The 23,574-nt window shown below is 42.3% G+C and overlaps 1 protein-coding gene across 2 annotated transcripts in view; it reads left to right on the forward strand.

Moving 5' to 3' along the window:
* SLC39A11 (solute carrier family 39 member 11) overlaps window positions 1-23,574 on the forward strand; it is a 493,527-nt gene that overhangs the window by 141,373 nt on the left and 328,580 nt on the right. For both annotated transcript variants that reach the window (XM_044004208.1, XM_044004207.1), the window contains exon 5: window positions 16,939-17,080. In XM_044004208.1, coding sequence (XP_043860143.1) covers window positions 16,939-17,080 — 142 coding nt within the window. The remainder of the gene's footprint in view (window positions 1-16,938; window positions 17,081-23,574) is intronic.

Below are 23,574 nucleotides of genomic sequence, written 5' to 3' on the forward strand. Positions count from 1 at the left end.
CAGCAAAGTGAGAAAGGGTAGGGAGAGATGTGGGAGGAGTGAGAAGGGAAGAGAAGGTTTGAAATAACTTCTGTGGGAAGTGAAATTTGGAATCATTTAAGGAGGAATAAAAGAAGTGAGGGCCCAGTGAAGGTAAGATAAGGTGAGTTTGTGATGGACCCAGTCAGCAGAATTATGAGGACTTCCTCCAGGTATGTTCAGCAGCTCGTGAATAGGAGTGGAGGAGGTGGAGGATCACAGTGGTTTTGGGTTTGATGTCTCACAAGAAAGGAGTGGTAAAAGGATGGAAGAAGCAAGGGATTAACAAGATGAGATCAATTTACATTTGAAATGTCTAATGGGTTAAAAATTGGACAGAGAGGGGCAGCTAGGTGGTGCAGTGGATAGAGCACTGGCCCTGGATTCAGGAGTACCTGAGTTCAAATCTGGCCTCAGACACTTAACACATACTAGCTGTGTGACCCTGGGCAAGTCACTTAACCCCAGTTGCCCCACAAAAACAAACAAACAAAAAAATTGGACAGAGAGGGAAAGTGAAAACATAGCAGGGGGTGCTGGCATGAGAAAGTCCTGGGGGTGGAGGAAATGGAGGTCTAGAGGAATAAAGAGTAAATTTATAGGGGGATGAGAAATTGGGAGAGATAGAATGATAGAAGGTCATGGTCAGATGGGGAATATCAGTTTCTAATTAGGGAAGTAGAATACTTGTGGGTCATGGTATAATTTAATATGTGACCATCACTATGTGTTTCAGTCTGAACTGGAGTGAAAGAGAAGGCCCCAGGAATTAAGAAGACTGGAGACATGGGAGGTTCAGGAGTTTGGGGCAGCATCTGTATGCAAGATTGAAGTTCCTTAGTTTAAGGACAGGGGGTAGGGAGGAGAGGAAAATGGTAAGCCGGGTGGCTGAACTCCTTGATTTGATAGGGAAATAAAACATTTGTTAAAAGCCAACTGTGTGGAGGACAGCAAGGTGGCGCAGTGGATAAAGGCACTGGCCCTGGATTCAGGAGGACCTGAGTTCAAATCTGGCCTCAGACACTGACATTACTAGCTGTGTGACCCTGGGCAAGTCACTTAACCCTCTCATTGCCCCACCAAAAAAAAGCCAACTGTGTGCTAATGCTAAGGATACAAATACAAGAACTCCCTACCTTCAAGGAGCTTACATTTGAATTGGGGGGAAGACAACACATGAAGAGAAACTGGAGAGGGGGTGTGGGAGGATGTCCTCCCAAGGGCAAGGACTGCTGTTGAGGAGGTGAAGCCTACAGAATGAACAGTGATGGAGCATGGCCTGGACACCTTGTGAAATGGAGAACTGGGCCAGGGACTAAGTAGTAAGGAGTGAGTGAGGGCCACAGGTGGAGGCATCTCAGGGGTGAAAAGGTGGCTGTTCAACCAGGGAGGTGAAGTCCTAAGAGTGAGGAGGTGGAGCCAGTGGTGACATGGACATGACCTGGAGCCTTACCAAAAAAAAAAAAATAAATGGTGGTCTAGGCCAGGAACTTACCAACCAGAAGAGAGGGAACTAAGGGTGGGGGACTTTGTCTCTTTGGGGAAAGGAGGGAGAATGACCTGGGGGTCAGCATTACTCTAGCCACCATAATTTGGATTCTTTAGAAACTATTTTGTTTGAGTGTAATTCAAAATAGGCCAGCTTTCTTAGTGAAAGGGAGAATCTGGAAGTGATGATAGGGAGCAAGGAGTATTGCACTTCCCCCTCCAGAGATGGTATATTGAGGGGTGTGAGAGGAGGATGGTGCTGGAGACACAGCCATTCGGGTCAGGGGGAGCCAGGATTCAGTCAAGGCTAGTGGAACGAATGTGAGCAATAGAGGCCCAAGATGAAGGGGGATTTGTTCAGTATGGAACAGAAACCCCAGAGAAACACAGTGGAAGGGCAGGCAGCAGAGTTGGAGTGGGATTAACTCCAAAAGTCTGACCCTAAGCTAAAGCTTCAGCCATTGTCAGGGCCATAGGCTTTCTGGAGCCAGCATCATCAAGTCTTGTTGGTAGGGCAGGGATGGGGCTGGTATACTGGTTTTCAGTTATATTTTCTTGTAAGAATTACCTAATTTGGATAGCAAGATTCTTTCAGTTCTTCCCATTCTTGTTACTGTTGTGCTTGTTCCATTTGAGGGGCCTTTTAATAGTTTATTTGAATAGTATAGAGGAATAGTTCCCTGGGTTACTTTTCATTCTGTCTGACATTTTCCCGGATTCTTTCCCATTCATTTAAAATAGACAAACATGTGATGTGATTAAATGAGGCAATGATTCCCATTGCTAAACTGCTTCTTTTCCAGGCCTTCTTCCCAGAGCAGTCCAAAAGTAATTTTAAATATTAGTATATCCTCATATGATTTCTTTTTAAAAAGAAAATGTTACTCTTTTCTTTCTTGAGTTTGACTCTAAATGAAAATATCTCTCAGATTTAGAAATGTGAGTTATCTTTCTGGGAATATCCTTGGAGGCTGAGGGAAGGGGAAAATATCCACTACTGTGGATCTGGACTTAATAATCCCTTTAAAGAATTTGCCAATGAGGTGCATTATGGCCTCCTTGAAGTACTCCCTGGCTCCAAAATACTTGGCTTAGAATTGAGTTTGAGCAGCATTAATCTATAATGCAGGGAATACTGCAGTTGTTGTCCTGCTTTATGTATTTACCAGTGAACCGTGGAGCATTATTTAGAAATACTGAGTTAAAACACAGTAGTTGATACCTGCAGGGCTGGTAGACTTCTTCAGTAAAAAAAGGATTTCTTACGTTTCTTACACAGGGATAAGATAGTCAATATGTAAGAAAAGTCACTAAGAATTACAACAAGCACCTGACTGCCACCTTGTGCATTGTACTTCAAAAAGCGCAATGTCTGGCGTGCTTGGGATTTAGTCAGCTGAGGCCCTGGTGAGGAGCTCCAGGGAGGATCTTGTCCTAATGGCTCCCCTGTACCACTACACCTTATCTTCTAGCCTCTGCATGCATCCTCCAGACTCCTGGGCATTTCTATTCACTTTCCACTGGGTCTTACTATCTGCCCTGTGACTTCACCCTAAAGATCCTTGGGTGTTGCCATCCACCCTGAAAGCATACCCTGTTTTTCCATCTGCCATGAAGTTGAACTCTACTATGTGTGTTATTTCCCTCATTAGAATGTGAAGCCTTTGAGAGCAGGGCTTGCCTTCTTTTTCTACCTGTATCTCTGCTGCTTAACTTAGTGGTAAGTGCTTAATAAATGCTCACTCATTTATACCGTCATTCATTCATAGCTGTTGCTCTGGAAGAAAGGTCAGATGAAACCATCCAGTGTGGGTGTTTTCACACAAGTTGCTGTCTCTGTGTAAGGAATGACTCTTAAATCATAGGCAAGTTCCCCTTGGTGATTTCTGGGCTATCAACCCCAGGCACCCTGGGGTCCCTGTGATTATTACTTCTTCAGTCCTCAGTACGATCACTGACCATTCCTGGGTGCCACTTTCTAGTAGACTATAGATGCCCCTAGATATCCAGTTGAACCAGTGGAACTCTTGAGGGTGACCCAGCAAGTATTCATTCACACAAAGATAGGAAACTCCAGAGTTTCCAAGAACTCATTCTGCTTATTTAGAGGGATCCTGCTTCCCTGTCTCTTTTGGGGTTAAACCACTCAGATCCAACCTGTGAGCTCTTTGAGAGCAGGGACCATGTTTTTGCCATTGTGTTTGTCTTATTTCCTCATCTATATTTTATAAACTCCATATTTGTCACCTCTTCTATGGAGGGCAAAAAATCTGTCTAATACTCCCAGAGCTCCTGGCACAGAGCTAGGTACTAAGCAGTACTTGTTGCTTGAATGGGTAAGTAAAAATGAGAAGGGCTCTGGTTGATCATTTAAAAATACATATCCCCAGGGCAATCTAAAAAATTCCTGTAATAATCTGAAACTCACTGAAGTGTTTAGGATCCAGGCTTACATGGACTCATGAAATACTTACTCCAATTTAGCATGTCAAAGAAGGGGGGGAGGAAATCTATTTTACAAACTACGCAAGAGAGCTCAAGCTGCTTCTAATCAAGATCCTTTTTTGGGGGGGGGGATGAGGGTTAAGTGACTTGCACAGGGCCACACAGCTAGTAATGTCAAGAGTCTGAGGCTGTATTTGACTCAGGTCTTCCTGAATCCAGGGCCAATGCTTTATCACTGTGCCAGCTAGTGGCCCCCTACTCATGATCCTTGAAAGAAATCAAATAGTTGAAAATAGTAATCCTAGAATAAAGTTAACAGAGGACTTATGTCCCTGGGAGTACCTTTCGGGACACTCAAGTTCACCACCATGAAACTTAAGATTGATGCATGACCATTATCCAGAAGCAAACAATAAGGCCAAATGAGAATGTGTGAATGAATGTGTGAATGAGGAATTAAGTGGAGTTTCATCTCATCATCATTGTCACTGGGAAAACCTCATAATCCTGCATGATCTAATTACTCTTCGTTGGTTCTCATACTGCTTACTACCCTCTGCCCCTCTGTGGGTTGGGAAGAACCATGAGCTCCAAAGCCTTCATTTAAGGAAAAAGGCTCAGGGCAGATATCTCTTCATTTCCACCTGGCCATACCACTTTGGAATTTATCTCCCATGCCCCCATTTTGGGTACCTAGCTCTGCTTCCCCACCAACTTTTTTATTTTTTATTTATTTTATTATTATTATTTTTTTTGTGTGTGAGGCACTTGGGGTTAAGTGACTTGCCCAGGGTCACACAGCTAGTAAGTGTTAAGTGTCTGAGGCCGGATTTGAACTCAGGTACTCCTGACTCCAGGACCATTGCTCTATCCATTGCGCCACCTAGCTGCCCCCCACCAACTTTTTAGCATCTTTTTGTGTGTTGTCTTCCTCTGTTAGATTGTAAGCTCCTTGAGGGCAAGAACTCACACTCTCTCTCTCTCTCTCTCTCTCTCTCTCTCTCTCTCGTATTTATATTTTGTCTTGTGCACAGTGCCTGGCACATCATAGGCGATTAATAAACATTTCTTGACTCTACTTTTAACCGACAGCTGGTGCAGAACAGGTTGCATTGTTGCAACCCAACAGTAAGGAATAAGTCACCTGACTGATCATCAGGGGGCAGGAGTGTGGCTCCCTAGTCTGTGGGGACTTGGGAAAATAGTGGCAAAGGGATTGGGAATGAATGACTTGTTTGTAGTCACTCATGCTGTGGTGGGAGACCTGAAATGAAAGATCCAGCAACCCTCATTTTTGGAGGCTGGAAGGCCTCTCTGCTTATATCACCTCATCTTCTTATCAGTTTCCAGACCAGTGTCACCTTGTGATACAGACCTCTGTGGAATTTTCCAGCAGAAAAGGGTATCCATTGTGGAAGGGTGGGTCGTATTCTAGTTAGCAAAATGGGCAACATTTAAGTGTTTTTTCCATTATGTGGAATGATTTTAGGTTGTATTACAAGTGTCATTAGTATTGCAATTTCTCAGGAATAAAACCAGCATCAATTATTTAACATTGCCTCCTGTGTCTGTGTGAAGCAGGAAGAGTGGGAGGAAAGAAAGGAGGATTTAAAGCCGTCAGAGGGGAATCTAGTAAAGTCACCTCTTCCCACATCCCTTCCCACAGCAGGAGAGGAACTTTGGTAGGGCGGAGGGTGGTTTTCAAGAGGCCTGATCCCTACTCCACTGCTGTGTAACTCTGCCTTTTTTTTTTTTTAAATGTAGCTAGGGTGAGCAGCAGACCTCAATTAGTCCACTTGGCCTTTTCCTTTGCTTTTCACCCGGGCGTTTTGACCTGCTGACAGGTCCCAATTAAAAGGCCTGCCTAGCATGGGGCAGGGAGAGGCTCAGAGCCATCCCAGCTAGAAGAGATGATGTCCAGCGGGGAATGTTAGTAGCATTGTTTTTTCTTCTTCCAAATGACTGAGATAAAAGGCGTGTGTGTGTTTGTGTGTGTTTGGTGAAGGTCAGGCTTTCCTACATTCAGTCAGGGAATATCCTGGAGAAGTTAAAGAAGATGGGCCCTTCGGCTTTTGTCCTCTCCTGGCCCAGCCTGTGAGCAGGAAGGAGACATCTCCGATGTGATCTGTCAGTGAAGAGAATGATGGGGGGAAGAGAGAGAGCTGCACAGAAACGCAAGCAAAGGGACGTTTGCTTTTGAGAATTTGGACAAACACAGATGGCTTACAAATAAATTGTTGGTGCTGCTGGGTAGCTTAATGATACTTAGCCAGTTGTTGCTTAATGCCAGTGTATTTTGTTTTCCATTATAAACTTCATTTGGGGATGGGCTCATCCATTTAGTTCTGCTGTGGGCTTTTAATTTAGTGACATGTTTCTGTGGCTCAGTATCAAACAACAGTTGTCTTCCTGATGCCGGAGACCTTCAACCATAATGAATTATGTGTGACTTTTATTTCTTAAAGGAGAGATTAAAAAAAAAGGAAAGAAAGGAAAGAAAACAACAAAAATATGTACTTTTCATCTGTGGCCTATCTCAGCAGTCTCTTTCTTCTATCTTTTTTTTCTTTCTAGTTTTCCTTTCAGAAAATGTTCTACTTTAGCCTGGGTACCCCTCTGAGGTCTTTCTACAGGGGAAGGAAGTTTATGTGTTTTTCAGAGTCAATGACCTAACCCAGACCTTGACTAGATAATAAAAAAAGCCACAGGATGACAGCAATCTCATTTTCTAAGGTCTTGGCTATGTGTTCCTGTGTGCCTCCCAGCAGTCTGCTCCCTGTTCTTTATACATTTGAGATGGATTACCAGGAGGGAGTGAAGAAGGAATAAGGAGGAGGTGGAGGAGGAAAAGAAAGAGAACTTTTCAACTTTGCACAGAAGCTTTTTAAGTGTTTTTCACCTGGGCATTTGGAAACCACAGGTTAATGTAGCAGAATTGCAATGTCATGAGCTCCAGGGGATAATGCAATTACTTTAGGAAGATGTTCCATGATTCATCACCCTATGGGATGGAAAATGGAGCATCAGGCCCACTACATGGGATGAAACAACTTTCAACAGTCAGATGTTTTGTATAACAGCCTTATAATTGTTCTTCCTGCTTCCCATTTCTCCTTTCTCTAACCCAGCTGGCAAATTGATATTCCCCAAATCTAGAGCTGGTCATTTTTTGTTCAGTCATTTCCAAGTCTTAGTGACCCTATTTGGGGTTTTCTTGGCAAAGATATTGGAGTGATTTGCCATTCCTTTCTCCCGTTCATTTTACAGATAAGTAAATGGAGGCATACAGGGTTAGGTGACTTGCCCAGGGTCACACAGCTAGTAAATGTCTGAGGCCAGATTTGAATTCAGGAAGAGGAGTCTTCCTGACTTTAGACCCAGTGCTGTATCCACTTCATCACCTAGTTACCCCAGAAGTGACCGTTTTACTCCTATTAAAAAAATCTGCAATGACTCCATATAGCTTGCTGGATTTAAGTCCTTCATAATCTGGCTCCTGCTCCCTACCTTTGCAGCCTTATTTCCTCATTCCTACATTTTTCATTCTAATCAAATGGGCTTGCTAGCATCCCCACTTATCACATTCTGTGTCCCTCACATCTGGAATGTGTGCCTCCTTCCCCTGTGCCTCTTAGAATCACTGCCTTCCTTCAGAGCTCAGCTCAGATATTAGCTCCCCATGAGACCTTTCTCAATCTCTCATTTGGTGGGTTCTCTGCTTCTTGAAATTCCTTTGCATATCCTGTGTACTTAAAAAAAAAATCAATGTATGTTCTCTTCCTGACCCCCCTCCCCTGCCATTGTAAGCTCCTTGAGGGCAGGGATGGTTTGGTTTTGGGTTTTGTATCCCCAGTGCCTAGCACATGGTAGGGGTTTATTTAAAAAAAAAAATTAAAACTGAACTGGAATTGAACTCCTACCATGAGGACCTCAATATGGATATTGTGAGGATTGAATGAGATCACACATGTTAAGAGTGCTTTGCAAAGTTAAGAGCTCTATAGGAACATCTCTCAGGGTTGGGATCAAGTAGGTGTAGATGTAGGAATGTCCGTTAGAGGAGGGCTGAGATGTTGAGAGGGAATTCCTATTTAGTGCAAGCCAGAGTTAAGTGATGTGTGTGTGTGTATGTGTGTATAGGTATAGAGATATATGGATATATTTAGATATAGATATATAGTTAACATATATATATGTATGTGTGTGTATATATATATATAGAGAGAGAGAGAGAGAGAGAGAGAGAGAAAGAGAGAGAGAGAGAGAGAGAGAGAGAGATATAACTACACACATATATCTGTTGCTGCAGTTCTTTTTAAAGCAATGGATTCACCATTGCTGCCTTTAACCCAGGTGTTTTATGATGAGTCAGAAAATAGCTTGGATCAGTTTCTTGTAATAGAGATGGGGGGCAGCTAGGTGGCGTAGTGGATAGAGCACCGGCCCTGGAATCAGGAGTACCTGAGTTCAAATCCGGCCTCAGACACTTAACACTTACTAGCTGTGTGACCCTGGGCAAGTCACTTAACCCCAATTGCCTCACTAAAAAAAAAAAAGAAAAGAGATGGGGCAGGTCTGGTGTCATCCCCCTTCCCCACTATCAAAGCCCCCTCCCCCCACTGTAATTACTGGGGTAGGTGGATATGCTTTTGAGGACCATACTTTGGTATTTTCCTTGTAACAAGTGGTAAGTCCTATACTTAGGCTATACCAGTCCAAGTAACAGGGTAGAGGAGAAATTGTCTAGCTTCAGGAAAAAGACATAGGGATTCTAGCAGGCTCTGTATGCATCAACAGAGTGATGTGGCAACCAAAAAAAGCTCATGTGATCTTTGGGTCCGTTAACAAAAGAGCAGTGACTAGGATGAGGGAGATGGGCCCACTCCTCTGTTCTGGTTAGACCACATCTGAAGTATTGGGTTTAGTTCTGGGAGCCACATTTTAGGAGAGATGGGATGGGGAAGGGACGGAAAACCTTGCCTTTATGAGAATTTCTACAGAGACCTGGAGTCACAGTCTGGAGAACTGAACGTCAAAAGGGGGCATGATGGTTCTCTTAAGATTTTATGGGTGCTCAGGGTAAGAACTTTTTTTCTGAAGATTGTATAAAAGTGGGCAGAACAGTTCAATGAGTGGTGAATTATTTGATCATAATTTTTCATGGCTCCCTCTTTCTCTGTGTCTTTTTGACCCCTCACCCTCCTGTTCTTCCCCCACCATGGCCTCCATTCACTGTACTTCTCAGACCCTCTCACAGGTCGTCAGCCTTGCTGGACACAGTCTCCTGCCTTCCTTAGCTCCATCCTTTGTGCATAAGCACACTATCCTCTATCCTGGAATCCCTTGTCCCCTTGTCCAGTGAGAGACCAGATCATGCCTTGAAACCCCCAACCCTGGATTATTACCCCCACCTGCATTCTTTGCCTTCTGTTCATGTGCTGCTGACATAAGTGGAGAAATCCACAAAACCATGCGGACTGGTTCCACTCGAAATTGATGTTCTATGATCCCAGCTGTGCCCTTACTATATAGCCAGGCAATACTTTTATACTTTCCTGATTGATTCCCTCTCCCACCCATAACAAGGGGTGTTCTAAACTGTTCCTCCCTTTCAGCCTTTCATGGCTACTCCCTCCTCTACCCTCTTAGCTGAGGACTTCACCTTCATACCCCACTGAAAAAATTGAGATTCTTATCTAAGAGCACCCACCTCCTCACAATCCTCATCTCACATCACTTAGACATCTTTCACTAATACCTGTTGGAAGCTGCAATTGCACTTAAGCCTGATAATCAAAAGAAATGCAAAATGATCAAATTGTAAGAGCTGGAAGTGTGGGTCTGAGGTTGGGGTTTTTGTTTTTGTTTTTGTTTTTTGTGGGTTGGAAATAACAGGTTCTTAAAAAGATTTCCCTTTACGGTTTGCAAAGTATTTATTTCCTTGTAGTTCTGTGAGACAGGTAGAGCAAATATTATCATTTTTATTTATTTATTTATTTTTGTAGGGCAATGGGGAGTAAGTAACTTGCCCAGGGTCACACACCTAGTAAGTGTCAAGTGTCTGAGGCCGGATTTGAACTCAGGTCTTCCTGAATCCAGGGGGTTAATTGATTTGCTGAAGGTCATAGAAAATTGAAAAGTGAATTGGTCCATTAAGCAAGTCTTTCTTCTTGCAGGATGTTACAAGAATTGAATCCTTGGAGAGCTTGTGAGAGTTAACCATCAGTATCAACATTTTTATAACTCCTCAAGGCCCTAGTCACCCCACAAATAAAGAAAGCTAAAACCAAAGCAAGGTTTGATGCTAGCTGTACAGAAACAAGGGGATCACTCCCCCAGGCCTCCTTGCCTCTGGCTCTCATTCACAGCCCCAGTAAATAAGCAGCTTTAGTGCTTATGGATGCTACAGAGTCTCTGTTGGAATGAAGCGATTCTCTTTTCATACCCTACCCCTAGTTAAGCATCCATCACATTATAAAAAGAAAGAAAACAACAGGAGGGCAATCAGCTGATATCTTCTCATAATGAAACATGGCTTTATTGCAGCAATGACTTCTTAGATGCCTGCATAAGGAGATGTAGAATTAGAAATAATTAAAACATATAAACAACCCAAGAGCTGAGAATATATTGCATGTAGCATTTGGCGCTGACACCAGCTGGTTTGGGGGTAGTTGGACAGTATCTATGAGGCAGGGACTTGGTGAATTCTCAAGTTCCTTTCTATGGCTGAGCTTCTTGCTGTGTCTAGTTTTAAGGTAGTCCTGAGGCATCCTGACAAGTTCTCTCTCTTTGTGTGATCCCCACTGAAGTGGTGGAAGCAAGCCTGAAGCACTCTGAGGGCGCTGGCCAGGGGACTTCTGAGCTGCCAGGTTTGGGGAAGAGCCCACAAAGAGACCAGAGAGCTTGGCTTTCAGAGCCAGGAGGGCAGTTGTTAAGCAGAACCCTTAATTTGGGAATTAATGGAGGTGCTGCTGCCCTCATTAAACTACATCAAGGAAAATAATGAGTGGAATAATGGAGCAGCCAGTGCTACACAAATGGAAAGATAATAAATGATGGATTTAGTCAAGCCATTCCTTGGGAAGAAATGAAAGGATAAGGCATCTTAATCCTCTAGTACAGAGGTTCTTAGCCTGGCATCCCCAAGGGGTATGCTGACAGATTTCAGGTCTGTGAACTTGGATGGGGGAAACAAAATGACATCTTTATTTCAATATAATTGATCTCCTTTGTAATCCTGAGTATTTTATTTTATGTGTACAAAAACATTATTCTGAGAAGGGATCCACAGGCTTCACCAGACTGCTAAAGGAGTCCATGACCTCCAAAGGTCAGGAATCCCTGCTCTAAGGTCTTGTTCTCAGTCATTAGAAGTGAAACTCACAGGGAAGTCAGAGACTTTCAACCTCACACAGATGTCTTTTGTGAGATTCTGTTATGAAAGATTATTCACTGTTTAAGAAAGCAAAGTGAATTGGATCATCATTTTTCCCCATAAGTGGTTGCATTTATGTGGACAGATCATAAAATACCCCTCATCCTCATATTTTAATTGAAATAAAGTATCCTATTTATACATAAATATTTTTGTCTAAGTTGAAATTGAATGAGTAAAAAAATGTACTGCCATTTTCATTTGAAGTTGATGGTGTGGTAGAAAGAGCATGAGAATGAGAATCAGAAAATTGGGACTGGAAATCCCAATTCTGTTGCCTGTGGAACCCTGAGGAATTAATTGCCGGGCCTCAGTTTGTTAATCTGTAAAACCAAGGGGGTTGGGGTGGGATATCTAAAGTCCCTTTCTGCTCTGTAGCCTGTGATCCTAAGATACAGAGCCATCATTCTTTATGGAGTTACTTGAGAAATGGAGATGGGTTGCATTGAGCCATCCCCCCTCTCCCCCCATGACTGCTGTATTCATTTCTAAAATGGTGGGCCATTATTTGGAGCACAAGTGTTGAGAATGAGGCCCACAGCCCTCCCTAGTGCAGCCAGATCAGATTAAAATATAATTGGGACCGGGGCAGTGAGGTGGTGAAGTGGATAAAGCACTGGCCTTGGATTCAGGAGGACCTGAGTTCAAATCCAGCCTCAGACACTTGACACTTACTAGCTGTGTGACCCTGGGCAAGTCACGTAACCCCCATTGCCCTGCCAAAATATATATAATAATTGGGAAATATTCAACAAAATAAATATACTTAGATAACATTAACATGTGGTTTTCTAAGTCAATATGTAACTCACAGGCATCCATCTGTATGCTTTCCTGGCCCCCATTTCTATTTAAAGTTTGACCCCACTTATTTAGAGTACTGGCTTTGGTTCTGGTATAGAATAAAACTAACTCACCTGGGTGGGTGATAGGACCCATGATACTAGCCTTATTAGTTCTAAACAGTAGAATTAGCCAGTTCCAGATGGGGTGGAAGAGTAGTGTTCTAGTGTTCTGACAGGGCAGAATCAAAGTTTTCTGAAATATCACCTCTAACTAATGTAAAAATTCTCCTGCAGTGCCATCTTTTCCTTCTTTGTTCAGCAGCCATTGTTCAGATTTTTTCCTCTCTTGATTTCATGAGAAACACAAAGGTGACTGCTGTAAGCTTCAGTTGTAATACTATTCTTAGTATCTCTGCATAGGATATCCCTGCCTTTTAGGTGAAACTGTCATGTAATGAGTTTCTTTTGGTACTTAGGGAACTAACAGCATGATGAAGATGCTTCATATATGAATGTGGATGGTGGAGAGGAAGGCCTCCCATGTCTTGTAGGCATCAGAGAGGGAAGTTGTAGAAAGGGAGAGAGTGAAGATGAGAAGGGAAGGAACATTTGGTGGGGCAGGCCCTTAGAGGAGATAGTAGAGGAGTGTATCAAGGGTACCAGTGGGGGGTTGACTTCATCTTCCTCATCTTAGACTAGAGGAAAGGAGGAAGGGGAGAAGACAGTGAGGGGAACAAGTCAGTGACAGAACCAAGACTGAAGTCACTATCCAGATTGAAAACTTATAATCCATTTAAAGTCAGCTTTAGTTCAGTTACATTTTAAAATACATGACTTCAATCACTGTGACAGGTTCCCTATTTTCACAAGCATGATTATTATTCCCAAATGAATTTCCTGTAAAGAAATAATGGGAATCAGCAGAGAAAAAAATAAAGACGTGACCTAAACATACCTTGCTCGCTCACCCATACTTGAATAGCTATTTCCCATTTTTCCCACAGACACATAGAATTATAGGTAACTCTCTGTTATTTACGGAAACATATACATGAAATTCAGAGATTACCCAAACAGCTCATTTCTACAAGGAGGATCAATATCCTTCCCAAACAAAGCTAGTAATGTCACCAAAGAGCTAATGGTTGATACAGACTCATTAAGAATTTACCTTCTCTTTCCATTGTTGCCATTCAAATAAAGGCAGTAAGAGAAGCAATAGATTTAGGGGATAGCAGGACCAAATGAAGACTTCTTATGGATAGGGGAAAATTTCACATGTTTTGTAGGCAGGAAGGATGAAACTGGTAGAAATGGAGAGATTGAAGATGAGAGGGAGAGAAGGAATGATTGATTGGGCAAGCTCTTCAAAGAGATAATAAGGGCCTAGATCAAGGGCACAAATAGAGAAGACATCAACAGGAAGGGATGTCCAAAAGACTGGCATAAAGGAAGAAGGAGAAGACATGGGGGGAACAAGTCAGTTTCAACAAGAGTAAAGTCACCATCTAGATTTTAAGACCTAAAATCCATTTAGTCTGTTTTGGTTTAGTTCCATTTTAAAATACATGACTTCAGTCACTGAATCAGGTTTCCTATTTTTATAGACATAATTATTGTTCCCAAGTGAATTTTCCTGCATTGAAATAATGGGAATCAGCAAAGAGAAAATTTTCTAATGAGAGATCCTTCTCCTGAGGTAGAAACCATTTCTGTTAACAAATCTGGAGAGGATGTTTGAAAATGAAGACTATAGACATTTATGTTTCCTCACAGTCCCACATAAATGCATGTCCCAAACACACCTTTTAATCAACCACACAGGAATAACTTATCGTTCTTCTTACATACACATAGGATTGTAGGCAACTCTTATTTGGAAAAAACAAATACATATGCAATTCAAAGGTAACCCAAACAGCTCATTTCTACGAGTCAGTTTCCTCCCCAACAAACCTGTTAGTCCATCCAGACCAGATTGCTAGGAATTTACCTTCCCACTGAAGGGAAGAGAGGAAGAGAGGAAGAGAGGAAGAGAAGGAAGAGAAGGGAGTGGTTTTCCAGGAACCAGTGCGGGCAAATGTCAGTAACTAGTCCCTGAATGTTGCAGATATCTTACAGGGGAAGAGAACAAGCATTTATCAAGCACCCATTATGTTCCAGGCCTTGTGTTAAGCAAATGGTAGCTACAAATGGTATCTCATTTTTTCCTTACAACAATCCTGGGAGGTAGGTGCTATTATTGTCTTCGTTTTACAGTTGAGGAAACTGAGGCAGACAAGAGGTTAAGTGACTTGTGCAAGGTCCCACAGCTAGTATGAGGCTAGATTTCAACTCAGGTCTTCTTGACTCCAGGCCCAGCATTCTGTGTACTATGGCACCCCATAGCTTCCTTATACCAGCTAGCACCAATATCTTGCACAGGTTGGTGTCTCCTAAATAATGTTTTGCTGCTTGGCCAGAAACTAAGAGCACTTACCTATGAGCCTTAGGCTGCCCGTCCTCATTAATTCTTCTTTTTCAAATTCAAGGTAGTTTTCCAGGTCTGACCATGTGAGTCCCCTACTCAGTCAACCCACTATTACCTGTAGAATAAAATATAAACTCTGTACAGCTTTTCATACCCTTCCCAACCTGGCCCCAATCCATCTTTCCAGCCTTATTGGACATTGTCCCCTCTCCTGTATCTGCAGACCAGTCAAGCTGGCCTTGTCTTTGCTCCTCACAAGTGATGTTCTCTGCCTCCCAGCTCCACGCCTTTCACTGGCTTGCCAATATGCCTGGAATGCACCGACCTCTTACTGTGGCCTCATAAACTCTCTCTCTTCCTTTAAGACTCAGCTCAAGCACATCTTCCCCTGAGCCTCCCCCCCCCAACCCCCCGACTAATGAGGATTGAGTCACTTGCTCAGGGTCACACAGCTAGTAAGTGTCAAGTGTCTGAGGCTGGATTTGAGCTCATGTCCTCCTGAATCCAAGGTCGGTGCTTTATCCACTGTGCCACCTAGCTGCCCCTAAACGCATCTTTTTTTAGGAAACTTTTTCTCATCCTCTTAATTGTTAGTGTTCTTCTTCCCCAAGTACCTTGTATTTAGCTAATTTGTTTTCGATTTATATATATATATAAATGTGTGTGTGTGTGTGTGTATCTATATATCTCTCAATCTCACATGGATATCCTTATATAAGTTCTTGTTATCTCCTACATTCTATTTGTGGTTAGTCAGTCTTATAAGCATTCGTGAAGTGGAAGGCAAAAACCAGCCCCTGCCATTTGTAAACAAGTTATATACTGGATAACTAGGGAATAATCAACAAAGGAAAAGCACTAACATTAAAGGGGGGTTGGGAAATGCTTCCTGTTGAAGATGGGATTTTAGCTGGGACTTAGAGGAAGCCAGAGACACCTGGGATAGGAATGAAGAGGGGGAGCACTCCAGGCAGGGGATGTATCCCCAGTGTCTAGCACGGTTCCCTGTACATAGTTTGATGTTTAATAAATAGCTGTTACTTGCTCCTTGAGCCAATGGACTATGTTCCACTTCCGGTTTTTTATCCCAAATGTGTAGCATGGTGAGTGACCTACATAGCTGTTGTTGTTGCTTGTCCTTCATTCTTGAAGAAGACCATGACATTGGGAGGTGATGTGATGACTTGTAATGAAGTGGATTAAAGTGAGGGATGGGGGCAGCTAGTTGGCGCAGTGGATAGAGCACCAGCCCTGGATTCAGGAGGATCTGAGTTCAAATCTGGCCTCAGACACTTAACACTTACCAGCTGTGTGACTCTGGGCAAGTCACTTAACCCTAATTGCCTCACCAAAAAATAAATAAATAAATAAATAAATAAATAAAATAAAGTCAGGGAGGGTTGTGCACAGTCACTAGCCTTTCACTCTCCTCTGAAACCATCTGGGTTCAGTGGTAAGATATACATACATCAGATGACTGGAGATGGCCCTGATGCAGTGGGAGACCTTGGCCTTTTTAAACTAAGATCTTTCCCAGGTCTCAGTTTGCCTGAGGCAACAACCCATTCAGTGATTTAGGCTAGGTAAGAAAGTAAGCAAAGAAAGGCCTCTTTTACTTAGTCAAAAAAAAAAAAAAAAGATAAAGGGGAGGGGCGAAAGACCCTCAGGGTTTTTGACCAAAAGAGATACAATTGCTATTTAGGCCCCCTCTGAGCCATCAAGAGACCAGGTCTCCCACTGCATCTGGGGCCATCTTCAATTGTTCTGCTATGTATCTTGCCACCAGACTCACATGGCTCTGGAAGAGAGAGTGAGGCTGGTGACTGCACAGCCCTCCCTCAGATCCAATTCACTGCAAGTCATGACCACCTCCCTGATGACATGGTCCTCTTTGACAACTAAGGACAAATAACAACCAATATTCTGTGAGTAACAGCTGTCCCACTGGGGACCCAACTGGCCTGCTCTTTTTGGACAATGCAGTTCCTTCTGTTTCTGTCCTGTCCTGTCCTGTCCTGTCTCTTCTCTCCCTCTTTCCATATGGGGAATCATACTCTTACCTTCAAAGCTCTGCCCAAAGGAATACGAATTTGTCTGCAGAAACCTCATAGGATTTCTTGGGGTTTACCTGCAAGAGGTCTGCTAAGGACCACTCCTTAAACCTAAATAACTCTGGCCCTCATTGATTGGCCAGCAATAGGTCACAGCCCAGACCTGCATAGCAGACACTTGATAAATGCTGTTGATTATTCACTGATTGATATCATGATTGACTTTGGTGCTTCTTGTTTCAGGGTATAGCTGAGGACTCCCAAATGGCCCTAATGATGAGCTTTGACTACAAATCAATGAAGGAGAAAGACAATGCTGAATCTCCCCTGCCTTTCCATGAGAATGAGCTTTCGATCCGGATAGGTAGAACTGGACTTCATTCAGGCAAGCTTTTCATCCTAACCATATACCCCATCTGAATTGTTTGTCTAATTTTGTAGACAGGGACTTGGTTACTATAAGAATAATTGTGGGGGCTTTCCATTTTTTTTAATCTGACTTTACCAAGTGGTCTCTTAGACATAGCATAGCGGTGCTGTTTGAACTTCACAAATATTGTCAGTCAATGAGTATTTAGTAAGTGCTTACTGTATACCAGGTTTGGTCCTAAGTAAACATTACATCATTGTGATTACTCCTCTTGTTAGCATTTGGCATTTTAAAATGGCTTTACCAACTGTTCTTCATCAAATGGTGACTCTAGGGGGTTGTTAGGTGTAGGTTGGGAAAGGATAAGTTGATCTGGGCTCTCAGGCTTTAAGCTCTGGTGATGACTGAATGTGTGTGTGTGTGTGTGTGTGTGTGTGTGTGTGTGTGTGTGTGTGTGTGTGTGTGTGTGTGTACATGCTGTCTGCCCCCATAACTTTTCTAAAAACACTGGGAAGCTGGGTAGAGATGACAGAGAATTTAGTCTATGTATAGGGAAGAGTCGATAAAAACTTGCTGTTTGGGTTCCTTGGGTTGGACTGAACTTATTCTGCTCAGCTCCAGCCTTGTTCATTCATTCCAGGATGGGGAGTGAAAGGGAAATAGGAAGAGAGGAACCTCTAGAAGTTACTTTGCCATTAGAGAAAGTTCTCATCTCTTGGTCTTTGAGTAAGCCTCCTAAAGTGCTGGTCCTTTAATACTTTTCATGCCCTGAGGTATTTATGCATCTGAGATAGTATGACAAATCTGACAAAATTTCAGAACTGAACTTGTAACACTTTGTACCATCTCTGTAGCTTCCTCCCAAGATGATAAAGCATGTGTTGATCTTAAAATGTCTTTCTGACATCCTTCCTTGTGGTCTATTTGGGAAAATAGGGGTTTTTTTCCCCTACTAATTAAGTGTATATAGATTGAGAAAAAACTTTAATACCCTGAGCACAGTCCAGAATCTTGACTTCATCTAATCAATCAGTCAATCAAAATGCATTTATTAGGTGCCTGCTATGTGCCAGGTAGTAGAGTTGCAAGTACAAAGAATGGGTTCCTTGCTAGGAACTTCCATTCTAAGGGGAGAGAGAAAATTTATTTAGCAAATATGCACAGCATCAATATGAACCTAGTTAAATATAATATAGATTGAGGAGAGAAAACATTAACAGTTGGGATCAGAGGGAGATGGACCCCTTGATTAAGAGATTGCAAAAGAACTCCTTCACTTATATTCATCAGTAGCCCACTGGAAAGACACAGAACTTCATTTACTAAACTGCTTTATCATTGCCTTGTAGTCTTTGTGGCCAAGCAGCCTTTTTTTTTTATTGGCTTTGAGTCTCTGCTTTTCATTGTTCATCCCTTAGGCTTGAGTCCCTTCCCCTTTTTACCATGATGTGGCCTAATTTAGCTACACCATTTCAGTTCATCTGAAGGTATGAGCCTGTTGCTACTTAGATGTCAGTACTTGACAGAGAAATGGATGCACCTGTCTTCTTTTTTTTTTTTTTAAAGATCCCCCTTGTAATCTACCACCATTTTCTACTTCATACCACCTCCTACCCACTTTTTTCTAGTCTCCTTTCCCTTGGCTCATTCCAATCCTTGACCCACCTTTTTTTTTTCTTCAGAGCGCTGCCTAGCCACATTTTCCTATCAATTGCCTGTTACTATCCCTGATTCTGGCGCCCCCTCCTCCATCCTCATGATTTATTCCATCCCACCCTCACTCTGCTTCACATATATTACTAATCCCTCTATACACAGTATTCCTTATCCCTTGGTGCTACAATCTCCCGTGCCCTCTATTACATCTACAACAGAAATAGATGGCTGATAAGTGCAGTCTTGAGTCAGGACAACCCCTCACAGTGCCTGAAACTCATCATTTTCCTTATTTATTCCAGGGAGATCCAGGCAATGTTTGATAAAAATAGCCCTGAGAAAAGAGTCATGAACCCCACAGAAATAAAATCAATGTTTGTACAGTCCAGAGAGAGAAAAAAATTGTCAGTCCCAAGGAAACATCTCAACTTTTGTAAAATTCAGTCAGATAGATTGGTCAATTCTAAGGAAACAAGACCAACAAGATCTGTAAAATCCAGATTTGTCGAGAGATTTACATTCCCAGGAATCACCATAAACTATATAACATTTTGGAAATGGAAGCAGCTCCTCTAGAGCAAGACTAGCTGAAGTAGGTGTGATGATTAACAATTTGAGAGACATAGTTTCTGGGTAATTTAATAATTTTATTAATTAAGCAGGCAGGTTATTAATAAAAGGATGGTCATTGGCTGTCTCAGACCAAAGACAGTCATGGCAGGCAGACCCAGAGTTTATATATTCTTGAAAAACAGTAGGTGGTCAGTGGAACCAAGAAATGACCCCTGCACAGAGAGATTATCTCTAGCCTTGGCTTATCTTATTATTAAGAATGCCTTCCCTCTTCAATGGGGGTGAGTGATGCCCTTCCCCCATAAGTGACTTACCCTGGACACCTTGGATGAGGAACCTTTGCTATCTAGACAAAAGGATCTGTCTCTACCTGAGCTTGAGTAGAACACAGTGAGTTTCCCCACCCTAGATTAAATTCCTTGCATGTTTGTGTGGGGTCCAACCAAGATGAAGAGTTAATGAAATCTTATTATTGAGGAGAAACTGAACTTTTTACTAGTCAGGACTTAGGGAGAAGGGGGAGAGCTCTGAATCTCCCCAAGATATTGCCTATTAGTAATTATTTTTCACATAGGGTTCTTAGGACTTTTCGAGGTAGCAGGGCAGCTCCTTCAGAGGTCAGAGAAAACTGTCTGTTGTCACTGGGTGTGTGTGAGGAAAAAAGTCCCATATGATGTCAGAGGGAGTGGGGGAAGTGTGGGAAAATTCCCATTTGATGTCACAAGAGTGGGGGTAGGGTGAAACTGATGATGTAACAGGGGTTGATTGATGTTACAAGGGCCTGGGACTGTGGGAAATTTTCCTATCCATTCATGTCGCCCAGGGGGTGGGGCTAAAGAATCTGAGTGACAGTGTGAAGCTGACCACAAGTACTGCCCTTCTGCAGATTTTCTAGCGGCCTATGATCAGGGAAATCTGGAATTCAGTGTGGAATTGAATTCAGATACCAATCAAGTTTTGTCTAAGCACCAGCCTATTATCCCCCATACAGGGGAAACTTCTTATAAATGTGATTAGTGTGGCAAAGGCTTCCTTCAGATAACAGCCCTGCACATTCATCAAAAGGTCCACTTAGGAGAAAAACCCTCCATGGGTGGTGAGTGTAGGAGAGGAGGCGGCCAGCACTTCAATTTTTATAGGCATCTGAAAATTTCCTCTCTACTTCATGTGGAAAATGATGATGATGTCAACCTGCCTGCTGGTGATAACTCCTACTAAGAAGGTAATGATGGCATGAGAGAGCAGATTTTTAAAAGTCATTTTACAAGAAACTGGTGTGATAAAGAATAGGAATGATGCTGAAATGAGAGGCATGAATAAGTCAATGAGACAGATCTTCCTGGTAAGGATCTAGGCAGGGGAGTCAAAAGGCCAAGGACATATTTTGAAAGTCATTGAAACTGTAGCTCATTATGCATTTGAAGAGGCTTCTATTTGGCTCTACCACTGAGGGCCCTCCTGAGCCTTGAGCTGGGCCTAGCATAAAGTAGCAGAAACAGTATTTGATTTGTGGAGACCCAGGGTCAAGGTTCAGCTCTACCACTTACTTTTCAACCCTGGGCAAATCTCTTAGCCCGTCTGGGCTTTGCCCAGTCCCTGGTACATAGTGTAAATGCTTGTTGCCTTGCTCTGTCTCAGTTTCCTCATCTGTAAAACAAGGAAGTTCGGCTTAGGTGACTTCCAAGGTCTTTTCTGGCTTTATTTGTCACTGGGTTGGAAGAGCTGGGTTTTTAGAAGGGACATGGCATAGAGAACAATGGGGAACAATTATACAAAGATGGCAACTGTAAAAAAAAAAAAGGGGGTTGTTATTTAAACCTGCAGTTCTGAGTAGTGCTGTGTGTATTTTGGGCTAATGATGCCATCAGATACACATTTATTAAGCACTTAGTGCATTCAAAGAATTACGTGGAGAGCAGTTGGAGATAGTTAAAATTAGATGGTCCCTGACTTTACATAACTTACAAGTGAAAAGGAATTTGAGAAGCTTTGCTCTTTAGACACCCCAAGTAGCTTCCTTGCACTGTTTTGGATGGAAAAGGTTCAGAAAGGAAGAACACCCTGCAGTGAGAATCCTTGGTACCTGTTCAGCTGTCCTCACCTTGAGCTGGGCAAAACATGTCACTGGCAAAACACCCCACGGGTCCTTCGTTCCCTAGGTGGTAACAGGTGTGGAGTTGGGTTAATTTCCCCAAACCAGGGAAGAGAAGGTGTGAGAATCAGAGAAGAACAATTGGGGCAGTCATAAAAACCCTTTTTGATTGCTCTGAACTTGGAGCAGCTGCTGGAGCCCTGTTTGAAATTTTCACTAACTGCTGAAGTGCTGAGAATTCTGTCTCTTTATGCAACATTTAACATTTGTTTAGTAGCTTCTATTATTCATGAGGGCTTTGAGTTATTCATTCCATCTTGGTAATCTATTCAATGGGGAAACTTGCTTTTAATGCACACTTGGGAAGTGGAACAGCAGACTGGTTTGGACTGTGCTGGTTCCCCCTTAGGAAAATCCTGCCAAATCCATTATTACCCTTGGATTTAGGAGGCAGCTGCTGAAGGAAGGCAGCTTTTTCTTTTTGTATTTTATGGGTTTTTTTAAGTGTAGATTTTGTCCTTTTTGTAGATGTCAGAGTTTTTTATGTTGAAATTATATAAACTCTCAGAGACCCTGGTCCTTGAGTCAAAGATTGGTGACTTTTGGAATTTTCAGTATCTCAGGTTTCATGACAGTTAATCCCAGCACTTCGACTTTTAGTACTTTGAGCCTCACAAAAACCTTTCCCCCCATTACTTAGGCTCATTTGGTTTATCTTTATTTGTTTTATCAGAGAAGACACTGCACTCCACTAATCTGTCCTCATTCTAAACCCCCTGCCATTTCTTCTTTTAAAATTAATTAAACACATTTATACAGGACTGAGCCAGCAGATTGGGTTTCTCTACTGCTGACTCAGGCACAGCAAACTGCATGATGTTGGGCAGATCACTTTGCAGCTTTGGCCATTTCCCGTGGAAATGAGTGTTTCTTCACTCCGCTGATTCCTGCTAATAACAAGGCCTCACGTGTGTAGAGTAAGTTTTCCTTTCCAAAGCACTTTTCCTGTGTTAGAGAAAAGAGAACAATTTATGTATACCATGACAACAACATTGTAGAGAAAGATAACTTTGAAAGATTTTAGGACTCTGATGAACATGATGATAAACCAGGAGTCTGAAAGAATGAAGATAAAAGACTCCACTCACCTTCTGATAGAGGGAATGAAATGAGAATACAGAAAGTGGCATACATTTTTAGCCACTTTTTTTTTTTTTTGGTGAGGCAATTAGGGTTAAGTGACTTGCCCAGGGTCACACAGCTAGTAAGTATTAAGTGTCTGAAGCTGGATTTGAACTCAGGTCCTCCTGACTCCAGGGCCCGTGCTTTTTCCACTGCGCCACCTAGCTGCCCCACTTTTTTTTTTTAATGTATAAGGTATTTTATTTTTTCCGTTACATGTAAAGATAGTTCTCAACTTTTGTTTATACAAGCTTTACAATTTCAGATTTTTCTCCCTCCCTCCCCTCCCTCCCCCCTCCCCTAGACAGCAGGTAATCTGATATAGGTTATGTCTATATATCTCTATACATATAGATATAGATATAGATATATACACACACATATATATACACATAATAACATTAATCCTATTTCTGCATTAATCCTGTTACAAGAGAAAAAAATCAGAGCAGTGATGCAAAACCTCAAAATAGAAAAAAAAAACAACAGCACCCAAAACAAAAGAAATAATATGGTTCAATCAGCATCTATACTCCACAGTTCTTTTTTCTTTTTTTTTTCTTGGATTTGGAGATCCTCTTCTATCATGAGTTCCCTGGAACTCTTCTGTACCATTGCATTGGTGAGAAGAATATAGTCCATCACAGTAGGTCAACACTCAATGTTGATGATACTGTGTACAATGTTCTTCTGGTTCTGCTCATCTCACTCATCAACAGCTCACGTAAGACGCTCCAGGTTTCTCTGAACTCTTCCTGCTCATCATTTCTTACAGCACAATAGTATTCCATTGTATTCATATACCACAACTTGTCCAGCCATTCCCCAATTGATGGGCACCCCCTCAACTTCCAATTCCTTGCTACCCCGTAAAGAGCAGCTATAAATATTTTTGTACATGTGGGTCCCTTTCCCCCTTCCATGATTTCTTTGGCTGCCCCACTTTTAATGAAGAAATTTGCTTTGCCAGACTATTTAGATATGTATTGAGGAATTTGGTTTTTGT

Source organism: Dromiciops gliroides, chromosome 4 (genome assembly GCF_019393635.1).
Source record: "Dromiciops gliroides isolate mDroGli1 chromosome 4, mDroGli1.pri, whole genome shotgun sequence".
Taxonomy (NCBI): domain Eukaryota; kingdom Metazoa; phylum Chordata; class Mammalia; order Microbiotheria; family Microbiotheriidae; genus Dromiciops; species Dromiciops gliroides.